Source organism: Salmo salar, chromosome 27 (assembly GCF_965601325.2).
Source record: "Salmo salar chromosome 27, fSalSal1, whole genome shotgun sequence".
NCBI lineage: Eukaryota > Metazoa > Chordata > Actinopteri > Salmoniformes > Salmonidae > Salmo > Salmo salar.
The window spans coordinates 12,177,301-12,194,220 of NC_138317.1; the positions used below are offsets into that span (position 1 = coordinate 12,177,301).

The 16,920-nt window shown below is 45.2% G+C and overlaps 1 protein-coding gene across 1 annotated transcript in view; it reads left to right on the forward strand.

The window, feature by feature from the left end:
- Positions 1 to 8,469, forward strand: part of LOC106588384 (uncharacterized) — a 14,349-nt gene extending 5,880 nt beyond the window's left edge. The window contains exons 3-5 of the mRNA XM_014177301.3: positions 3,048 to 3,161; positions 7,985 to 8,037; positions 8,174 to 8,469. Of these exons, the coding sequence (XP_014032776.2) occupies positions 3,048 to 3,161; positions 7,985 to 8,037; positions 8,174 to 8,305 (299 nt within the window). The 3' untranslated portion in view covers positions 8,306 to 8,469. The remainder of the gene's footprint in view (positions 1 to 3,047; positions 3,162 to 7,984; positions 8,038 to 8,173) is intronic.
- The last annotated feature ends 8,451 nt before the right edge of the window (positions 8,470 to 16,920 follow it).

A 16,920-nucleotide genomic window follows, 5' to 3' on the forward strand; every position in this document is an offset into this window, starting at 1 on the left:
GGATCATATCACCTCCACCCTACCTGTCACCCTAGACCCACTTCAATTTGTTTACCGTCCCAATAGGTCCACAGACGATGCAATCACCATCACACTGCACACTGCCCTATCCCATCTGGACAAGAGGAATACCTATGTAAGAATGCTGTTCATTGACGACAGCTCAGCATTCAACACCATAGTACCCTCCAAACTCATCATTAAGCTTGAGACCCTGGGTCTCGACCCCGCCCTGTGCAGTTGGGTCCTGGACTTCCTGACGGGCCACCCCCAGGTGGTGAAGGTAAGAAACAACATCTCCACTCCGCTGATCCTCAACACTAGGGCCCCACAAGGGTGCGTTCACAGCCCCCTCCTGTAGTCCCTGTTCACCCATGACTGCGTGGCCATGCACGCCTCCAACTCAATCATCAAGTATGCTTACAACACAACAGTGGTAGACTTGATTACCAACAACGGCGAGACAGCCTACAGGGAGGAGGGGAAGGCTCTCGGAATGTGGTGTCAGGAAAATAACCTCTCACTCAATGTCAGCAAGACAAAAGAGATGATCATAGACTTCAGGAAACAGCAGAGGGAGCACCCCCCTATCCACATCGACGGGACAGCAGTGGAGAAGGTGGAAAGTTTTAAGTTCCTCGGTGTACATATCACCGACAAACTGAAATGGTCCACCCACACAGACAGTGCAGTGAAGAAGGCGCAACACCGTCTCTTCAACCTCAGGAGGCTGAATAAATGTGGCTTGTCATTGAAAACCCTCACTAACGTTTACAGGTACACAATTGAGAGCATCCTGTCGGGCTGTATCCCCGCCTGGTACGGCAACTGCACCACCCACAACCACAGGGCTCTCCAGAGGGTGGTGCGGTCTGCACAACATATCACCAGGGCAAACTACATGCCCTCTAGGACACCTACAACACCCGATGTCAGAGGAAGGCAAAAAAGATCATCAAGGACAATAACCACCCGAGACACTGCCTGTTCAACCCGCTTCTTTCCAGAAGGTGAGGTCAGGATGCCTACTTACAGACTTGATATCATTGGCCACTTTAATAAATGGAACACTAGTCACTTTAGTAACGCCACTTTAAGAATGCTTATCTCGCATTACTCATCTCATATGTATATACTGTATACTGTATCCTACACTATCTCTTCTATACTATCTATCGCATCTTAGCCGCTCTGTCACTGCTCATCCATATATTTTTATATATTCTTATCCCATTCCTTTACTAGATTGTGTGTCACGTCCTGACCAGTAAAGGGCTCATTTTGTTATTGTAGTTGGTCAGGACGTGGCAGGGGTGTGTTTGTTTAGTGTGTTTCGGGGTTTTTGGTTTATGTTCTGTGTTAGTATATTTCTATGTTTATTCTAGTGTGTCTATTTCTATGTTTAAGTTTCTTGGGTTGACCTTCAATTGGAGGCAGCTGTTCCTCGTTGCCTCTAATTGAAGGTCCTATTTAGTAGGGGTGTTTTTTCCTGTGTTTGGTGGGTGGTTGTTTCCTGTTTTGTATATGTTGCACCTGACAGGACTGTTTACGGTCATTTTGTTGATTTAGAATTAAATAAAAATGAATATGAGCACTTCACCTGCCGCGTCTTGGTCCCCGTTAGACGACAAACATTACAGAACCACCCACCATGACAGGATCAAGTGGCGTGCCTGGGCAGAGATGAACACCTGGTCGGAATTGGAGTGGATGGAGAGAAGAAACTGGACTTGGGGGCAAGTTATTGAACGTTATCGGAGCCTACCAGGGAAGAACGAGAGGCACCCCCAAACATTTTTTTTTGGGGGGCACACGGGTAGTTTGGCTGGGCCAGGGGTGAGCCCTGAGCAAACTCCCCGTGCTTATTGTGGTGAGCATGTGCCTGCTTCTCGCACTCTCTCTCCGGTAAGCCTCCATAGTCCAGTACGTCCTGTTCCTGCTCCTCGCACTAGCCCTGAGGTGCGTGTTACTAGGCTGGCGCCTCCTAAGCCAGCCCCACGCACCTCAGGGCTCTAGTGCGCCAGCCCAGTCCAGTACGTCCTGTTCCTGTTCCCCGCACTCACCCTCCAGTGCGCCTCCATAACCCGGTACAGCCAGTGCCTGCTGTGAGCACTTGGCCCGCCAGTCCGGCGCAGCCAGAGTCGCCCGCCAGTCCGGCGCAGCCAGAGTCGCCCGCCAGTCCGGCGCAGCCAGAGTCGCTCCTCAGCCCAGAGCCTTCAGCGGTGGGCTACAGCCCTGAGCCTTCAGCGGGGGTGGACAGGTTAGAGTGGGGATTAAGCCCGGAGCCAGAGCCACCTCCGTGGGGGGAGGTTTGGGAAGGGGGGGGTGTAGCACAGGAACCGTTGGTGACGGTGGCCACCCTCCGTTCCTTCAGTTTTGTTGGGGTTATTGTTTTTGTGAGTTTGTTTCAGGTGCATTCGGGGTCTGCACCTTTGGGGGGGGGGGTACTGTCATGTCCTGACCAGTAAAGGGGTCATTTTGTTATTGTAGTTGGTCAGGACATGGCAGGGGTGTGTTTGTTTAGTGTGTTTCGGGGTTTTTGGTTTATGTTCTATGTTTTCTATTTCTATGTTAGTTTTGGGAATGGCCTCCAAATAGAAGCAGCTGGTTGTCGTTGCTTCTAATTGGAGGCCATATTTAAGTGGGTTAATTTTCTCTTGTTTGTGGGTGGTTGTCTCTGTGTATTGTCAGTGTACCTCACAGGACTGTTTTTTGTCCTTTTGTTCAGTGTTCATTTTTCTTTTTTCTTTCAATAAAGCAAGATGTTTCACATACCCGCTGCAGTTTGGTCCGATCATTAAGACGAGTATGACATTGTGTGTATTAGGTTTTGTTGTGGTATTGTTGATATTACTGCTGCACTGTCGGATCTAGAAGCATAAGTATTTCGCTACACTTGCAATAACATCTGCTAACCAAGTGTGTGACCAATAAAATGTTATTTGATTTTGATTTGTTTGAGGTTTCTGTTTCTGCTCAGCTATCCTCCCACAGCAACCCTAGCCCTGGGCTGGTGTGTGGTAACTGCTGTGTGGTTTGTGTTCCAGATGCAGAGGTGGCAGAGAGGGAATTGGTGTCGTGTTGGACTCTCCTGGCCTGTGTTGCCCCAGTCTCAGTCTTGTTCAGCGCTCTCTGTGTCTTTGGACTCTGTTTCCAGTCAGGTGAGCTTTCTGCAATTCCTTGGCTTGCCGCCCTATATTTATAGAGGAAAGTTTGCACTTATTTCTCATCAGTGCGTCATTGCTGCCAGAGGAGGGTCAACCAGTTATTAAATCCAAGGGTTCACATACTTTTCCCACCCTGCACTGTGAATGTATACACAGTGTTCAATAAAGACATGAAAACGTATAATTGTGTGTTATTAGTTTAAGCAGACTGTTTGTCTATTCTTGTGACCTAGATGATCAGATCAAATTTTATGACCAATTTATGCAGAAATCCAGGTATTTGGACACAACTAAAAGAAATAAAAGATCCCAGAAATGTTCCATATGCACAAAAACCTTATTTCTCTCAAATGTTGTGCACAAATTTGTTAAGATCTCTGTTTGAGACCATTTCTCCTTCGCCAATATAATCCATCCACCTGACAGGTGTGGCATACCCAGGAGCTGATTAAATAGCATGTTTTGTCACACAACACAATGCCAGAGAAGTCTCAAGTTTTGAAGAAGCGTGCAATTGGCATGTCCACCAGAGCTCTTGCCAGATAATCGAATGTTCATTTCTCTACCATAAGCCACTTCTAACAACGTTTTAGAGAATGTGGCAGTATGTCCAACTGGCCTCACAACCGCAGATCACTTGTAACTACACCAGACCACACCAGACCAGGGTCTCCACATCCGGCTTCTTCACCTGCGGGATCGTCTGAGACCAGCCACCGGACAACTGATGAAACTGTGGTTTGCACAACTGAAGAATTTCTGCAGAACTGTCAGAAACCGTCTCAGGGAAGTTCATCTCCGTGCTCACCAGAGTCTTGACCTGACTGCAGGTAACCAACGTCAGTGTGCATATGCTCACCTTCGATCTCCACTAGCACGCTGGAGAAGTGTGATCTTCAAGGATGAACCCCGGTTTGGGCAGGCATAAGCTATGGACAACGAACACAATTGCATTTTATCGATGGCAATTTGAATCCACAGGGATGCCGTGATGAGATCCTGAGGCCCATTGTCATGCCATTCATCCGCCGCCATCACCTCATGTTTCAGCATGATAATGCACAGCCCCATGTCGCAAAGATCTCTACACAATTCCTGGAAGCTGAAAATGTCCCAGTTCTTCCATGACATGCATACTCACCAGACCTGTCACCCATTGAGCTTGTTTGGGATGCTCTGGATCGGTGTGTATGACAGTGTGTTCCAGTACCTGCCAATTTCCAACCTTCGCCCAGCCATTTAAGAGGAGTGGGACAACATTCCAAAGTCCACAATCAATTACCTGATCAACTCTATGTGAAGGCAATTGTGGCTAGTGGGGGTCTACTTTGATATTGTTGCATGTTGCGTTTTATATTTTTGTTCAGTGTAGACTACTAATAAAGACACTAACAAACTATCATGAGGCTAAATGTGCATATAAGTAAACAAATGGAAAAGGAATAACATAAGAATACCACTTGGTAGCATTGTCCAATATTGGTGCAGTATAGATGCTGTGACAACAGCTTTTCAATAGTGAAGTTATATGTACTTAAAAAGCACACTTTTACCAAAATAACTGGTTTAAAATATGTGGTTAGATAAGGCGGGGTCACTGGAAATAAAGTATAATGTAAATAAACAATACACTCTTTTAGGTAATTGTATTACCCTTGAACACACATCCATAATAGTAGCCTATCAGGTAAAGGCTATATTTACACTGGATAAAAACTCAATCTTATGCTAATCCTATGACTATAACAAATAAACCTGGTTACTTAGTTGATATAGAAATGTACAGTATTGATCTGATGATACTTCTAATTTTCTGATCAACCTATTTACTTATCTTTCAAACATTGTCTTAATGGATTTCAACACTTCCTTAAGCAGCAGACCATAAGGACGGGTGGAGTTTTCCACAATAGCTCTCTCTTGAACAGGAGATGATTCCTCAGGCACATAGACCAGCCAGTAACTCTCCTTTCCTGGGGCTTGATCCTATTCTGTAGCACCACCTTGTAGGTTTTGTTATCTACTTTGGACGTGAATCTCTGGGAGAACTACTCAGCTATGTTAATGTCCGGTGTTGAGTAGACTCCTCTTCCGAAAGTAGCACCAGCTCCATCTCCATCATTCATGATGATGCCCTGGGATCCGTCCATAGCAGGTCTGTAGTAGGACACTGGCCAGGCCTCGTCTCCGGTCCCCAACCATCCATCTCCATCCCTGTATTTGTTCAAAACCTTCAGGGCAATGTGGTTCCAGCCACAGGGTCTGACATCCAGCTCCTTTCCCCCGAGTAAACACTGTTTACTTGTGAGGGTCGTCAGCGACATGGGAAACACCTGGGCCCGGGTGTGTCCCAGGATAAATAGACCTTTTCCACATTCATAGTGGAGACTCTCTCCATGCAGACACACTACGTTTATTTGTATATAGGTTACCTTAGTTAATAAAAATATATTTTGTTATTCCTTGTCTCCCTTTTGTTACGAACTTTGAGCCGGTTCGTGACAAGTAGAGGCTCGTCCAAGATTTTGAACGTATTGTGTTTGGGAGAAAATGTGGAGTTAATGTTAAATTCTGTACCCGCTTTGTTTGCATATTTTGTTAGTTTGAGTTTGATAGGCCCAGTATTGGTTGCCTTTGTTGTTTGGTTTATGTGCTGCGTTGGACAGAGTACAATGGTTAGTTTCCAGGCCCCTGCCCAGCCTGGAAATTCTTGCTCTACTCGCTGTTGGTACATCGGTCTGATGTGAGTGAATCGGCTGTGTACCTCAGTGGGACATTTGGATAGGGTAGTGACACTTGCTACCCGGAGCTATAGCCTTTTTCCCCTGATAGGCTTAGCAACGTGTTTCATTTTAGAATACGTTGGGCATGTTTGTTGTTTTTGTGTGGTGTCTGTGGACTGAGCAGTTGTCTCAGGGGCACATCCGTGGCTTGGGGGAATCTGCCAGCGTGCTGGGGGGTTTATTTCCTTGCCAGCGGGCTACAGTGCATAATTACCCACCATGAATCCGCACGAAGTGTCACGTCCTGACCATAGTAAGATGTAATTTTCTATGGTAGAGTAGGTCAGGGCATGACAGGGGGTGTTTTGTGTTTTTCTATTTTTTCTATTTCTATGTTTTTTTGGGGGGGGGGGGGTTGATCTCCAATTGGAGGCAGCTGGTCCTCGTTACCTCTGATTGGAGATCATATTTAAGTAGGGGTTTTTCTTCCTGGGATTTGTGGGTGATTATATTTTGAGTAGTGTTTGTTTCTCTCTGCATCACGGTTTGTTTTGTCAATTTAGTTATTTATGTATTGCAAAGTTTCACTGATTTAATAAAATGTGGAACTACAACCACGTGACACTTTGGTCCGATCCTTTCGACAGCCGTGACACGAAGACTAGGGTTGAGTTATTGTAGGTTTTGGGGAAGCGCCATATCTCATCTCTTTTCTGTGGTGCCCAGTGTGATTGTCATTTCTCTTGGGGTCTGGTGTGCTCAGCGGAGCGAGATTATTTTTAGTATTTACTTCTATGAGTCGTTGGGAGGTGACTATGAGTCGTTGGGAGATGTTGTAAAAATTAGGACCTTGATGTTCTTTTCATTGGAGCTTGTAGTTGACGGTCTCTTGTGTGCCCTGTTCCTGAATGTTTACGTGACTGACCATTGTTTGGTAGTGTCAGGTTCTATCTCTCCTGCCTGTTCCCCCCTGGTCTCGTTTTCTTCTTTCCTCTTTAAACATTGCTTCCTGTGCGCAAAGGTTGCTGAGGTCTGGGGAGGAGGAGGTTGGCTGGGGCAAGTGGAAGTGTGAACATGTAACACCTCGTCAATTTGGGACGCAGAGGCTGGGAAGTTGTTCCGGGGTCCTTGTTGGTCCCCGGTTTTATGGGGCGGGGGGGGTGATGACGACCCTCCAACTCTGTCTGCCGTATTCTCTCTCTTTGCTCTTGTTTCCTTATTATGATGCCGGTGGGCGGAGTTGGGAGGGTAGTCGGCTACATGGGAAACACCTGGGCCCGGGTGTGTCCCAGGATAAATAGACCTTTTCCACATTCATAGTGGAGACTCTCTCCATGCAGACACACTATGTTTATTTGTATATAGGTTACCTTAGTTAATAAAAATATATTTTGTTATTCCTTGTCTCCACGTTGTCTCGCTTTTGTTACGAACTTTGAGCCGGTTCGTGACAAGACTGTGCTGTGGAGTGTTACTTTAATTTTACATTCACTTTCTGCTGCAGTGACAAGAAAAGCAAGTAAGAGTGTATTGTAAACATAGAAAGATAATGTACAAATCTTGGTAATCCCCAGATCTTGGTAATCCACATTCTTGCTTTGGTTGAATGGTAGCACCAATGACAGCAGGGAATGTAAACGCAATCTTTGAACGTATCTCAAGTTTGACAAGTTTACTTAGAGACATTATACTCCAAAACCAAAGTTAGTCTTTTGCAAATCTGCAGTTGATTCATACATAGACTTTCAAAAGTAATAATAATTTGTACCCATTGATTCTTGAAGAATATCACCTATAAATGCCTCATGAGCTTAGTTCAACTGTCCTACCCCATCAAAACCCCAAATATAAGATTGTTTTACTCCAATGTCTAAACACAGTAAATGTAAACACTGTATATCCTCAAAACATGACTAAAACTATAAGTTGATCTCATGGATGGTCAGTCCTTGCATCTATAGTTCTGTCTATTCATTTGAGATTGGTTCCATCTCTCCAGACCCATTGCTCAGCTATTTACCGAAGCAGTGGTGAGGTTACCTTTTGTTTGAACGGCAGATTGCCCCTTTAAAACTCAATTGTTCCCTCTTTCAGGTAAAACAAAATGCTCGTGCAACACCTGTGTGAACAGGAATTCAAGTCTCAAGGTAAAAGTACTTCCGTAAATGATTGAAGGCATAATAGTTAGGACTAAACCTTATCTAACTGTAAATGTATGCCTGAGAGGTTTGGATGGCATGATGGTAATATTTAATCTCTAATCATGATAAATGTTTTTCATAGGAAGAGGGTCTGCACTATGCCAGTCTGAAGTACATTGGTAATGCCCGCCCCACTGCTCAGGGAGTGCCAGGATTGGCCCAGGGAGATGTCACCTATGCAACAGTGGCCCAATGTGTTCATACAGGCAAATGATAGATCACATGTACTTCTGACATGGTTCCTTGAATATCCATTCTTGATGGAAAGAAGATTGTATTTTGATTCGTGCATGTATGTGTGTTTCTGTAAATAATGAAAAGGCTTATAATTACTGTTAATGTTCTCCAAAGAATCTCAATAAAAACATTTTAAGGCAACAGGATATAGAATTAGTTGGATAAAATAATATCTTGGGTATCTTGAAAGGCGCAAATAAATGTACTATATTATTAAAGACCAACCTTTGTAAAATGTAGTCGTACTGTAATACAACTAAATAAAATACGAATGGTCTGTTAAGGAGTCAATCGGTCAAATCAATGTGTTACTCTCTTCAAACCCTGGAATGCTGGTCTAGCAGTGACCACAGCGGAATAGATGACGTGATGCTGGTCTCCCTGTACCCTCGATCTTTCCCTCCAGTTCAGCCGACCCAGAGATGCCAACTGAACCTCAGTGTCTTCCACATGAGAAGGGCCCTGAGACACAAACATTCATTTTAGCAATGCTTTCAGTTTGCAGTGAGATGTATTCATTTGTACTCACTTCTTCCACATCACCCTGTGTGATCTCAGACCCTATAAGACAAAATATGAAACAATCATTTGTTTACAATGAGAGCAATACTTGTTGGGAGAATGCACATTTCACACAAACCCTACTATTGGGACTTTTCTGGTAGCAAACAATTAGACAGTGTTCTTTACCTAGTCTGGAGCTCCTTCCTGCTTGTGTCCTGTCACTATAGGAAATAAGGTGATCATATCACATGTTTGTAAAAACGTAGTTGCATGACCTCATAGGCCAATGTAATAGCTTAATATGGACCTAAAGTCTTGTACAAACAAGATCAGAGGCATATGATGTAACAATATAGTTTTCAGACATTTTTACCTGTACTGCAATTCTTTCTTTCTGTTCACTCTGTCTATCAGCAAAAAGGCCCGGCATTCCAGCCAAAAGCACCACGACGCATAGTCCAACGACAGCTATCATCACCACAACTGAAAGACAAAAGCACAGTTCAACATGTGAAAATGTCACCTGTATTAAAGATAGCAGGACAAAAGATTTGAACTACATTTCATTCAGTCTAATTTGTGTCTGAATGTCCGTGGACAACGTACCATTTGTAGGTCCTTATCTCTCTCAACAACATCTGAAAATAGGTGAAGAATATAGGTCATGGAATTTACTTTCACAGTGTTACTTTCATACTTGTAAAAAGAATTGCATAGTGTTGCTGTGTGTTACCTGTTTTCATAACAGCAGTGGTACTCTGGATGTTGAGGTGATCTGAGTTTGCCAAAATAAATAAATAATCAAGTCAGGCATAAGCATGGTATTTTAAATGAAAAGGGAATGGCATTAGAGGGGTCTCTAAAGTGTGGTTCCCCCAACGCTTTCTCTCACTGCTTTTCCTAAGAACTGATGAAGTTGATTGTTGAGCCTGATCTTTTAATTAAATGAAAATGTCATTGTTAAAATTCAACATGGACAATTAAATAGATAAAATGCCATTTGGAAAGCTCTACCTGTCAACACTGTTACTTTAGCTGTCGTTTCCCCATTACACAGGTACTTTCCAGAGTCCCCTGGCTGCAGATTGAGGTTCTGCAGGGCTCCATCTTCATCAAAGGAAAACCTGTTCTGTGGGTCCTCTCTCTCCCTTTTCCTGTTTCGCATGACTATCTTTCTTGAAGAACCACCTCTGCTTGGCTTTTCTAGATACTGTACAGGGCAGCAATAGGGTTCTGCCAGCAGAAACAGCACCTTTTTGGCCTGTGGGAAGACATTTATGAAATGATTGTAACAAGATGCAGAAATGTTAAAGACAATGATAGGAATATGCTCATTAGACAAAAAAAAAAATGTTCAGCTAATTTCCTTAAAAATGTTTACTTATATTATTCTATCCCTCCAATGACAGAACAATTTCATTGGTGGTTGTCCACTTGTTCTGCTTGAAATTGATAATTGGTAAACAGTCAGTGGTCCATTTTCAGCTCTCATCATCAAGGACAGCAACCAATATATTTATAAAAAACATATTCATTATTTTAGAGGGGTGGAAAGATAAGCGTTACATTTCACACACTGTAACCTCCTGTCCTCATACCTTTCAGTACCTCCACGTCTGCCACTAGCTGGTCGTTGCAGTGGTAGGCTCCAGAGTCGGAGGGCTCCAGCTCTTCTATAACCAGAGAGTCATCAGGCTGGGGGTCATATTTCTGGTGGTTCCGGTAAGCAACCGACTGGCTTCGTTTGATGACTATGATCCCGTTGACCTGGTGTCTCCACTGTAAGTCAACGGTGCCACTGCAGGCCAGGTACAGACAATAATCCTCAGGCACTGAGACTCTTCTCACTGACGGCAGACATAGCAGGCGTGAATTGAGTTTGTCTAACTAGAATAAACTGGACTAACTGATAGTGGGACATATAGAAAACATTTTGGCAAGTTTGTCAACCCTTCTGAGCATGTCTGATTTGTGTCACAGCTAATTTATTCAGACTCAAAATGTGGGGTAATGTGTTGGATCAGGGTGGTTTTCTGAGAGCCTGACTTGTCATAAGCCTGTGCCATCACCTGAGAGTGCAGTCTACTTCCACAGTGGCTGTATGTATAAGAATATACATTTTTTGTCTACAACTGCATGCAAGGCTATGTGTCACATATCTTCCTGAGTCAATTTAGGTCCTGCTTCCTGTGTGATCCACTATTCCTCTTCATCTAAAGCGAACATGGTATATCCTTAGATTGGGAATACAATTAGCCTGCTTCAAGGAAGATGATGTGTGTGTTTTTGACAGAATGTATTGAATGTATTGAATATCCACGAACAATGAAGAAAGAGTTATTTTGTCACTGATAATAGGCAACTATGATTGTTCACATATATGTCTTCATGAAGTAGCATCTTAAGTCAAGTTAAATAGAAATTGCTCATAATTATTCTGATACACTATGGTTTTCCCAGTAGCTAGTATTACTACTTCCTATTCTTACGTTTTGTTAATTTTCTCTTGGATAGAAACAAAAGTTTTGAGTGCGGCCCGTGTAGTACTCAATGCACATAACAAAATGTTCACTTGTCACATCCTGACCATAGAGTGCTCTTATTTTCTATGGTAGAGTAGGTCAGGGTGTGACTGGGGGGTTTATCTAGTTTATTATTTCTATGTTGTGTTCTAGTTTCTTTTTTCTATGTTGGGTTTTTTGTATGATTCCCAATTAGAGGCCAATTAGAGGTCATCGTTGTCTCTAATTGGGGATCATATTTAAGTAGTGCTTTTTCCCACCTGTGTTTGTGGGATTTTGAGTTAGTGCATGTTGCACCGCTGTCGTCACGGGTTGTTGTTTGTTATTAGTTTATTGTTTGTCTTGTAAGTTTCACATTCAAATAAAAGATGTGGAACGATACTCACGCTGCGCCTTGGTCCGTTTCTACACACAAGCGTGACGTCGCTGTTACACTGGAGGTGAGGAGAATCATTAGAAAACACAAAAGACTTTAAAATGTTTCACCAGAACTTTTATTATTACGTGTTATTACTTTTCTATTATTTCTCTATTCTCTGTCTACATTGTTGGGAAGGGCCCGTATGAAAGCATTTCACTGTTAGTCTACACCTGTTGCTAACGAAGCATGTGACAAATAAAATTAGATTTTGATTTGATACTTGTTAAGTCATTTAATTTAATTTCTTTCAAGGACAGTTGCAGTGCGTGGGTAAAATCACTTGGGAAGCCAAACCAGAAAAGAAAGACATATTACAACCTACATGTTGTGATGATTGCGTTGTTTGCTCTATAACCTGTTAGTTCATATGCCTTTGACCGTGATTTTTAGGCCTAAGCAGTGGCGATTTTAGCATGTAAATCTTGCTGGGGCAAACCCAAAAATAAATTAAAATGTTGAATGCCAGCAAAGCCACAACACTAAACAATACATTAATTGCACTATAACGGTGCCCACAAACTGTAAGGGCCTACATTAAGCTGTCCCAAAAGCAGAGTCCCAACACCTTACCACTGCTACACCTGGCTATCAGCGGAGCCTTGTCTGGCAGCGGAACAGTTCATTCAGCCTCATTTACTGCATTTAAAAGAAAACAGCTTATATGGCTGACTTGCTTAAACAAATGTGGTTTTTACTGACAATTGAGATGTACAAACTATGGCATAAGGGTACGACGAGCGGATAAGAGGAAATCCGTAATTTCGATGAAGACATTAATGAGCGTGATAGGACAGAAGTAGTCAATATAACTACGAGACCTCAGGATAAGACCCAGATGCAGACAGTTTGAAGTAACAAAAGTTTATTACAAAAAACAGGGGGCAGGCAAACGACAGGTCAAGGGCAGGCAGAGGTCAGTAATCCAGAGCAGAGACTGAAAGGTACAGAACGCCAGGCAGGCTCAGGATCAGGGAAGGCAGAGGTCAGTAATCCAGGGCAGTATCACAAGGTACAGAATGTCAGGCAGGGTCAGGGTGGGAAGAATGGTCAAAACCGGGAAAACTAGAAAACAGGGACTAGAGAGAAAACAGGTGTACGGGAAAAGCGCTGGTAGGCTTGACGAGACAAGAAGAACTGGCAACAGACAAACAGAGAACACAGGTATAATGGGATAATGGGCAGATGGGCGACACCTGGAGGGGGGTGGGGACAAGCACAAAGACAGGTGGAACAGATCAGGGTGTGACAATAACTAGTTGTTCAGCACTTTTGAAATGTACAGCGACAGAATTCAGAACATGGGCCGTTCTTACAGTATTCTCCCTGAACACCAAATCAGAACCTTTAGGATAATTAAAGGAGGCATATAAGCAGACAATGGAAGCTCTTACAATATTTGATGATTACATTTCTGTAAAGCAGGCTATAGGCTACATTTGCACCACCAAATCAGAACAGTAGGCTGAATTATGAGGGGAAAATGGACCAATGTCACGTCCTGACCAGTAAAGGGGTTATTTGTTATTGTAGTTTGGTCAGGACGTGGCAGGGGGTGTTTGTTTATGTGGTTCGGCGTTTGTTGGGCTATGTTCCTATGTAAGAGGGGTGTTTGTTTAGGGTGTTTCGGGGTTTGTTGGGCTATGTTCTTTGTATAGCTGTAAGCCTTACAGGACTGTTCGTCGTCGTTGTTTTTTGTATACGTGTGTTTTTGTTCTGGTTTTCCTTCTTTCTACCTAATAAAAAAGATGAGTATACATATTCCCGCTGCACCTTGGTCCAATCCTTACGACGCCCGTGACAGAACTACCCACCACCAACGGACCAAGCAGCGGGGATTGGAGCACCGGCCTGAAGGATGGACCTGGAACGGCAGTATTGGGAGGACAAGTTACGGGAGCTACGGGAGCCTGAGAGGCAGCCCCAATAACTTTTTTTGGGGGGGGCACACGGGTAGGTTGGCTGGGCCAAGGGTGAGACCTAAGCCAACTCCCCGTGCTTATTATGGGGAGCGTGTGGAGTGGAGAGCGCCGGTGTATGCGGAAGTGTGCACGATCTCGCCCATGCGCACGCACAGTCCGGTGCAAGCGATCCCAGACCCTTGCAAGTGCCGTGCTAGAGTGGGCATCCAGCCTGGAAGGAGGATGACTGCGCAGCACATCTGGCCACCAGTGTGCCTCCTAGGTCCACGCTACCCTACGCCTGCTCTACGCACGGCCACCATCAGGCCTCTGCACATCCCAGTTCGCCCTGTGCCAGCACTCCGCTCGTGCAGGCCTACTATTACCATCCAGTCAGGACGGGTTGTGCAGGAGGTGCGCTCCAGACCTCCAGTGCCTACTCATGGCCTGGTGTATCCAGTTCCTGCTCCTCGCACTAGCCCTGAGGTGCGTGTCTCTAGTCTGGTGCCTCTAAAGCCAGCACCACGCACCAGGCCTCCAGTGCGTCAGCCCAGTCTAGTACGTCCTGTTCCCGCTCCTCGCACTAGCCTTGGGGTGCGTGTCTCCAGTCTGGTACCTCCAGTACCCGCCCCACGCACCAGGCCTCCAGTGCGTCAGCCCAGTCCAGCTCGTCCTGCTCCTGCTCCTTGCACTAGCCCTGTGGTGCGTGTCCCTAGTCTGGCGCCTCCTAAGCCAGCCCCACGCATCAGGCCTTCAGTGCGCAGTTCCCGTCCAGAGCTTTCGATGACAGTGCCCCATCCAGAGTGTCCGGCGACAGTGCCCCGTCTAGAGATGGCCCACAGTTCGGAGCCTGCAGAGACGGCCCACAGTCCGGAGCCAGCAGAGACGGCCCACAGTCCGGAGCCAGCAGAGACGGCCCACAGTCCGGAGCCAGCAGAGACGGCCCACAGTCCGGAACCGAGAGAGTCGCCCTCCAGACCGGAACCGAGAGAGTCGCCCTCCAGACCGGAACCGGCGCAGCCAGAGTCGCCCTCCAGTCCGGAACCGGCACAGCCAGAGTCGCCCTCCAGTCCGGAACCGGCGCAGCCAGAGTCGCCCTCCAGTCCGGAACCGGCGCAGCCAGAGTCGCCCTCCAGTCCGGAACCGGCGCAGCCAGAGTCGCCCTCCAGTCCGGAACCGGCGCAGCCAGAGTCGCCCTCCAGTCCGGAACCGGCGCAGCCAGAGTCGCCCTCCAGTCGGAGGTCTCCAGAGTCGCCCTCCAGTCGGAGGTCTCCAGAGTCGCGCATCAGCCCGAGGTCTCCAGCGACGCGCATCAGCCCGAGGTCTCCAGCGACGCGCGTTAGCCCTGAGCCTTCAGCGGGGGTGGACAGGTTAGGTTGGGGACCTAGGCCGGAGCCTGAGCCACCTCCATAGTAGGTGGGTTGGGGAGGGGGGGGTGTAGCACAAGAACCGTCGGTGACGGTGGCCACCCTCCCTTCCCTCCCTTTAGTTTGGGATTATTTTGTTTTGAAAGTATGATGTTGACATGATCAGTCCAATCAAAGCTACTGTAGGTTTAACTTGGATGGTGATACTGACGGAGTGACTGATTGATAGAAAGACAGACAGGTAGGTACTGATCCTAGATAGATAGCAGTTTAATCAATGGGTTTAATCCATGGGTTTAATCAACTATTTAACTTTCCAGTAGACTATACTACTGTGCTGGTCGCTACGATGGGACAATGCGCTTTGGAAAAGGCATCCGTCTGACTTTTACAGGTATGTGGGTGGTCATCATTATATAGTCAAATATTTATTTGTCCCAGGCTAAGAAATGCATTAGCTTGTCTAGTGTACTCAATAGATACCTTTATAATGGGGTCTCAGAAGCTTGAGTTACAAATTCAGACAGAGGTCAGGTCACTGGGTACACAGGGTATTCAGATATATAAAAATGGTATGTATGTACTGTATACTGACCAAAAATATAAATGCAACATGTAAAGTGTTGTCAGATGTTTCATGAGCTGAAATAAAAGATCCCAGAAATGTTCCATACACACAAAAAGCTTATTTCTCTCTAATTGTGTGCAGAAATTTGTTTACATCCCTTTACCAAGAGAATCCATCCACCTGACAGGTGTATCATATCAAGTACCTTGTGCTGGGGACAATAAAAGGCCACTCTAAAATGTGCAGTTTTGTCACACAACACAATGCAACAGATGTCTCAAGTTTTGACAGAGCGTGCAATTGGCATGCTGACTTCAGGAATGTCCACCAGAGCTGTAGCCAGAGAATTTTATGTTTATTTCTCTACCATAAACCGCCTCCAACATAGTTTTAGAGAATTTGGCAGTACGTCCAACTGGCCTCACAACCGCAGACCATGCGTAACCACGCCAGCCCAGGACCTCCACATCCGGCATCTTCATCTGCGGGATTGTCTGAGACCAGCCCGCAGGACAGCTGATGAAACTAAGAAGTATTTCTGTCTGTAATAAAGCCCTTTTGTGGGGAAAAACTAATTCCGATTGGCTGGGACTGGCTCCCTGGTGGGTAAGCCATGCTCCCAAGTGGGTGGGCCTATGCCCTCCCAGGCCCTCTCTTGGTTGCTCCACTGCCCAGTCATGTGAAATCCATAGATTAGGGCCTAATGAATTTATTTCAATTGACTGATTTCCTTACATGAACTGTAGAAAAGTAAAATCTTTTAAATTGTTGCATGTTGCGTTTATATTTGTGTTCAGTATATATTCAGATGCCTGAATATTTGATTCCATATTACAATAACTTTTCAGGAACATTTTGGGGATGTTATTCATGATACTGAAAGTGCCCTGTGCAGGTTACCAGTATAGAATTAGAATTGGCCATATGGTCAAAAATAAAACGTCGATGCTGTTAAGTGTTCCATGTAAGCTTTTCAAGATAAAAAGATTTTGAGGAAACAAAGGCCACATGAGACAACATGGAGGGCCCAAAAAATACAGTTGACCTTGTGGATAACATATCAGACAAAGCTTAGTCTGCTTTCTCTATTCACCAGATGAGTTGGTTTCTTTGTTTTCCTGTTTACCAGTGCTTGACTATCAGTGTACATACATAGGCATCATTTCTGTTTGTGGTTTCTGTTTCTGCTGGTGTGTGGTAACGGCTGTGTGGTTTGTGTTTCAGATGCAGAGGTGGCGGAAATGGAGGTGGTGTCGTGTTGTACTCTCCTGGCCTGTGTTGCCCCAGTCTCAGTCTTGTTCGACACCCTCTG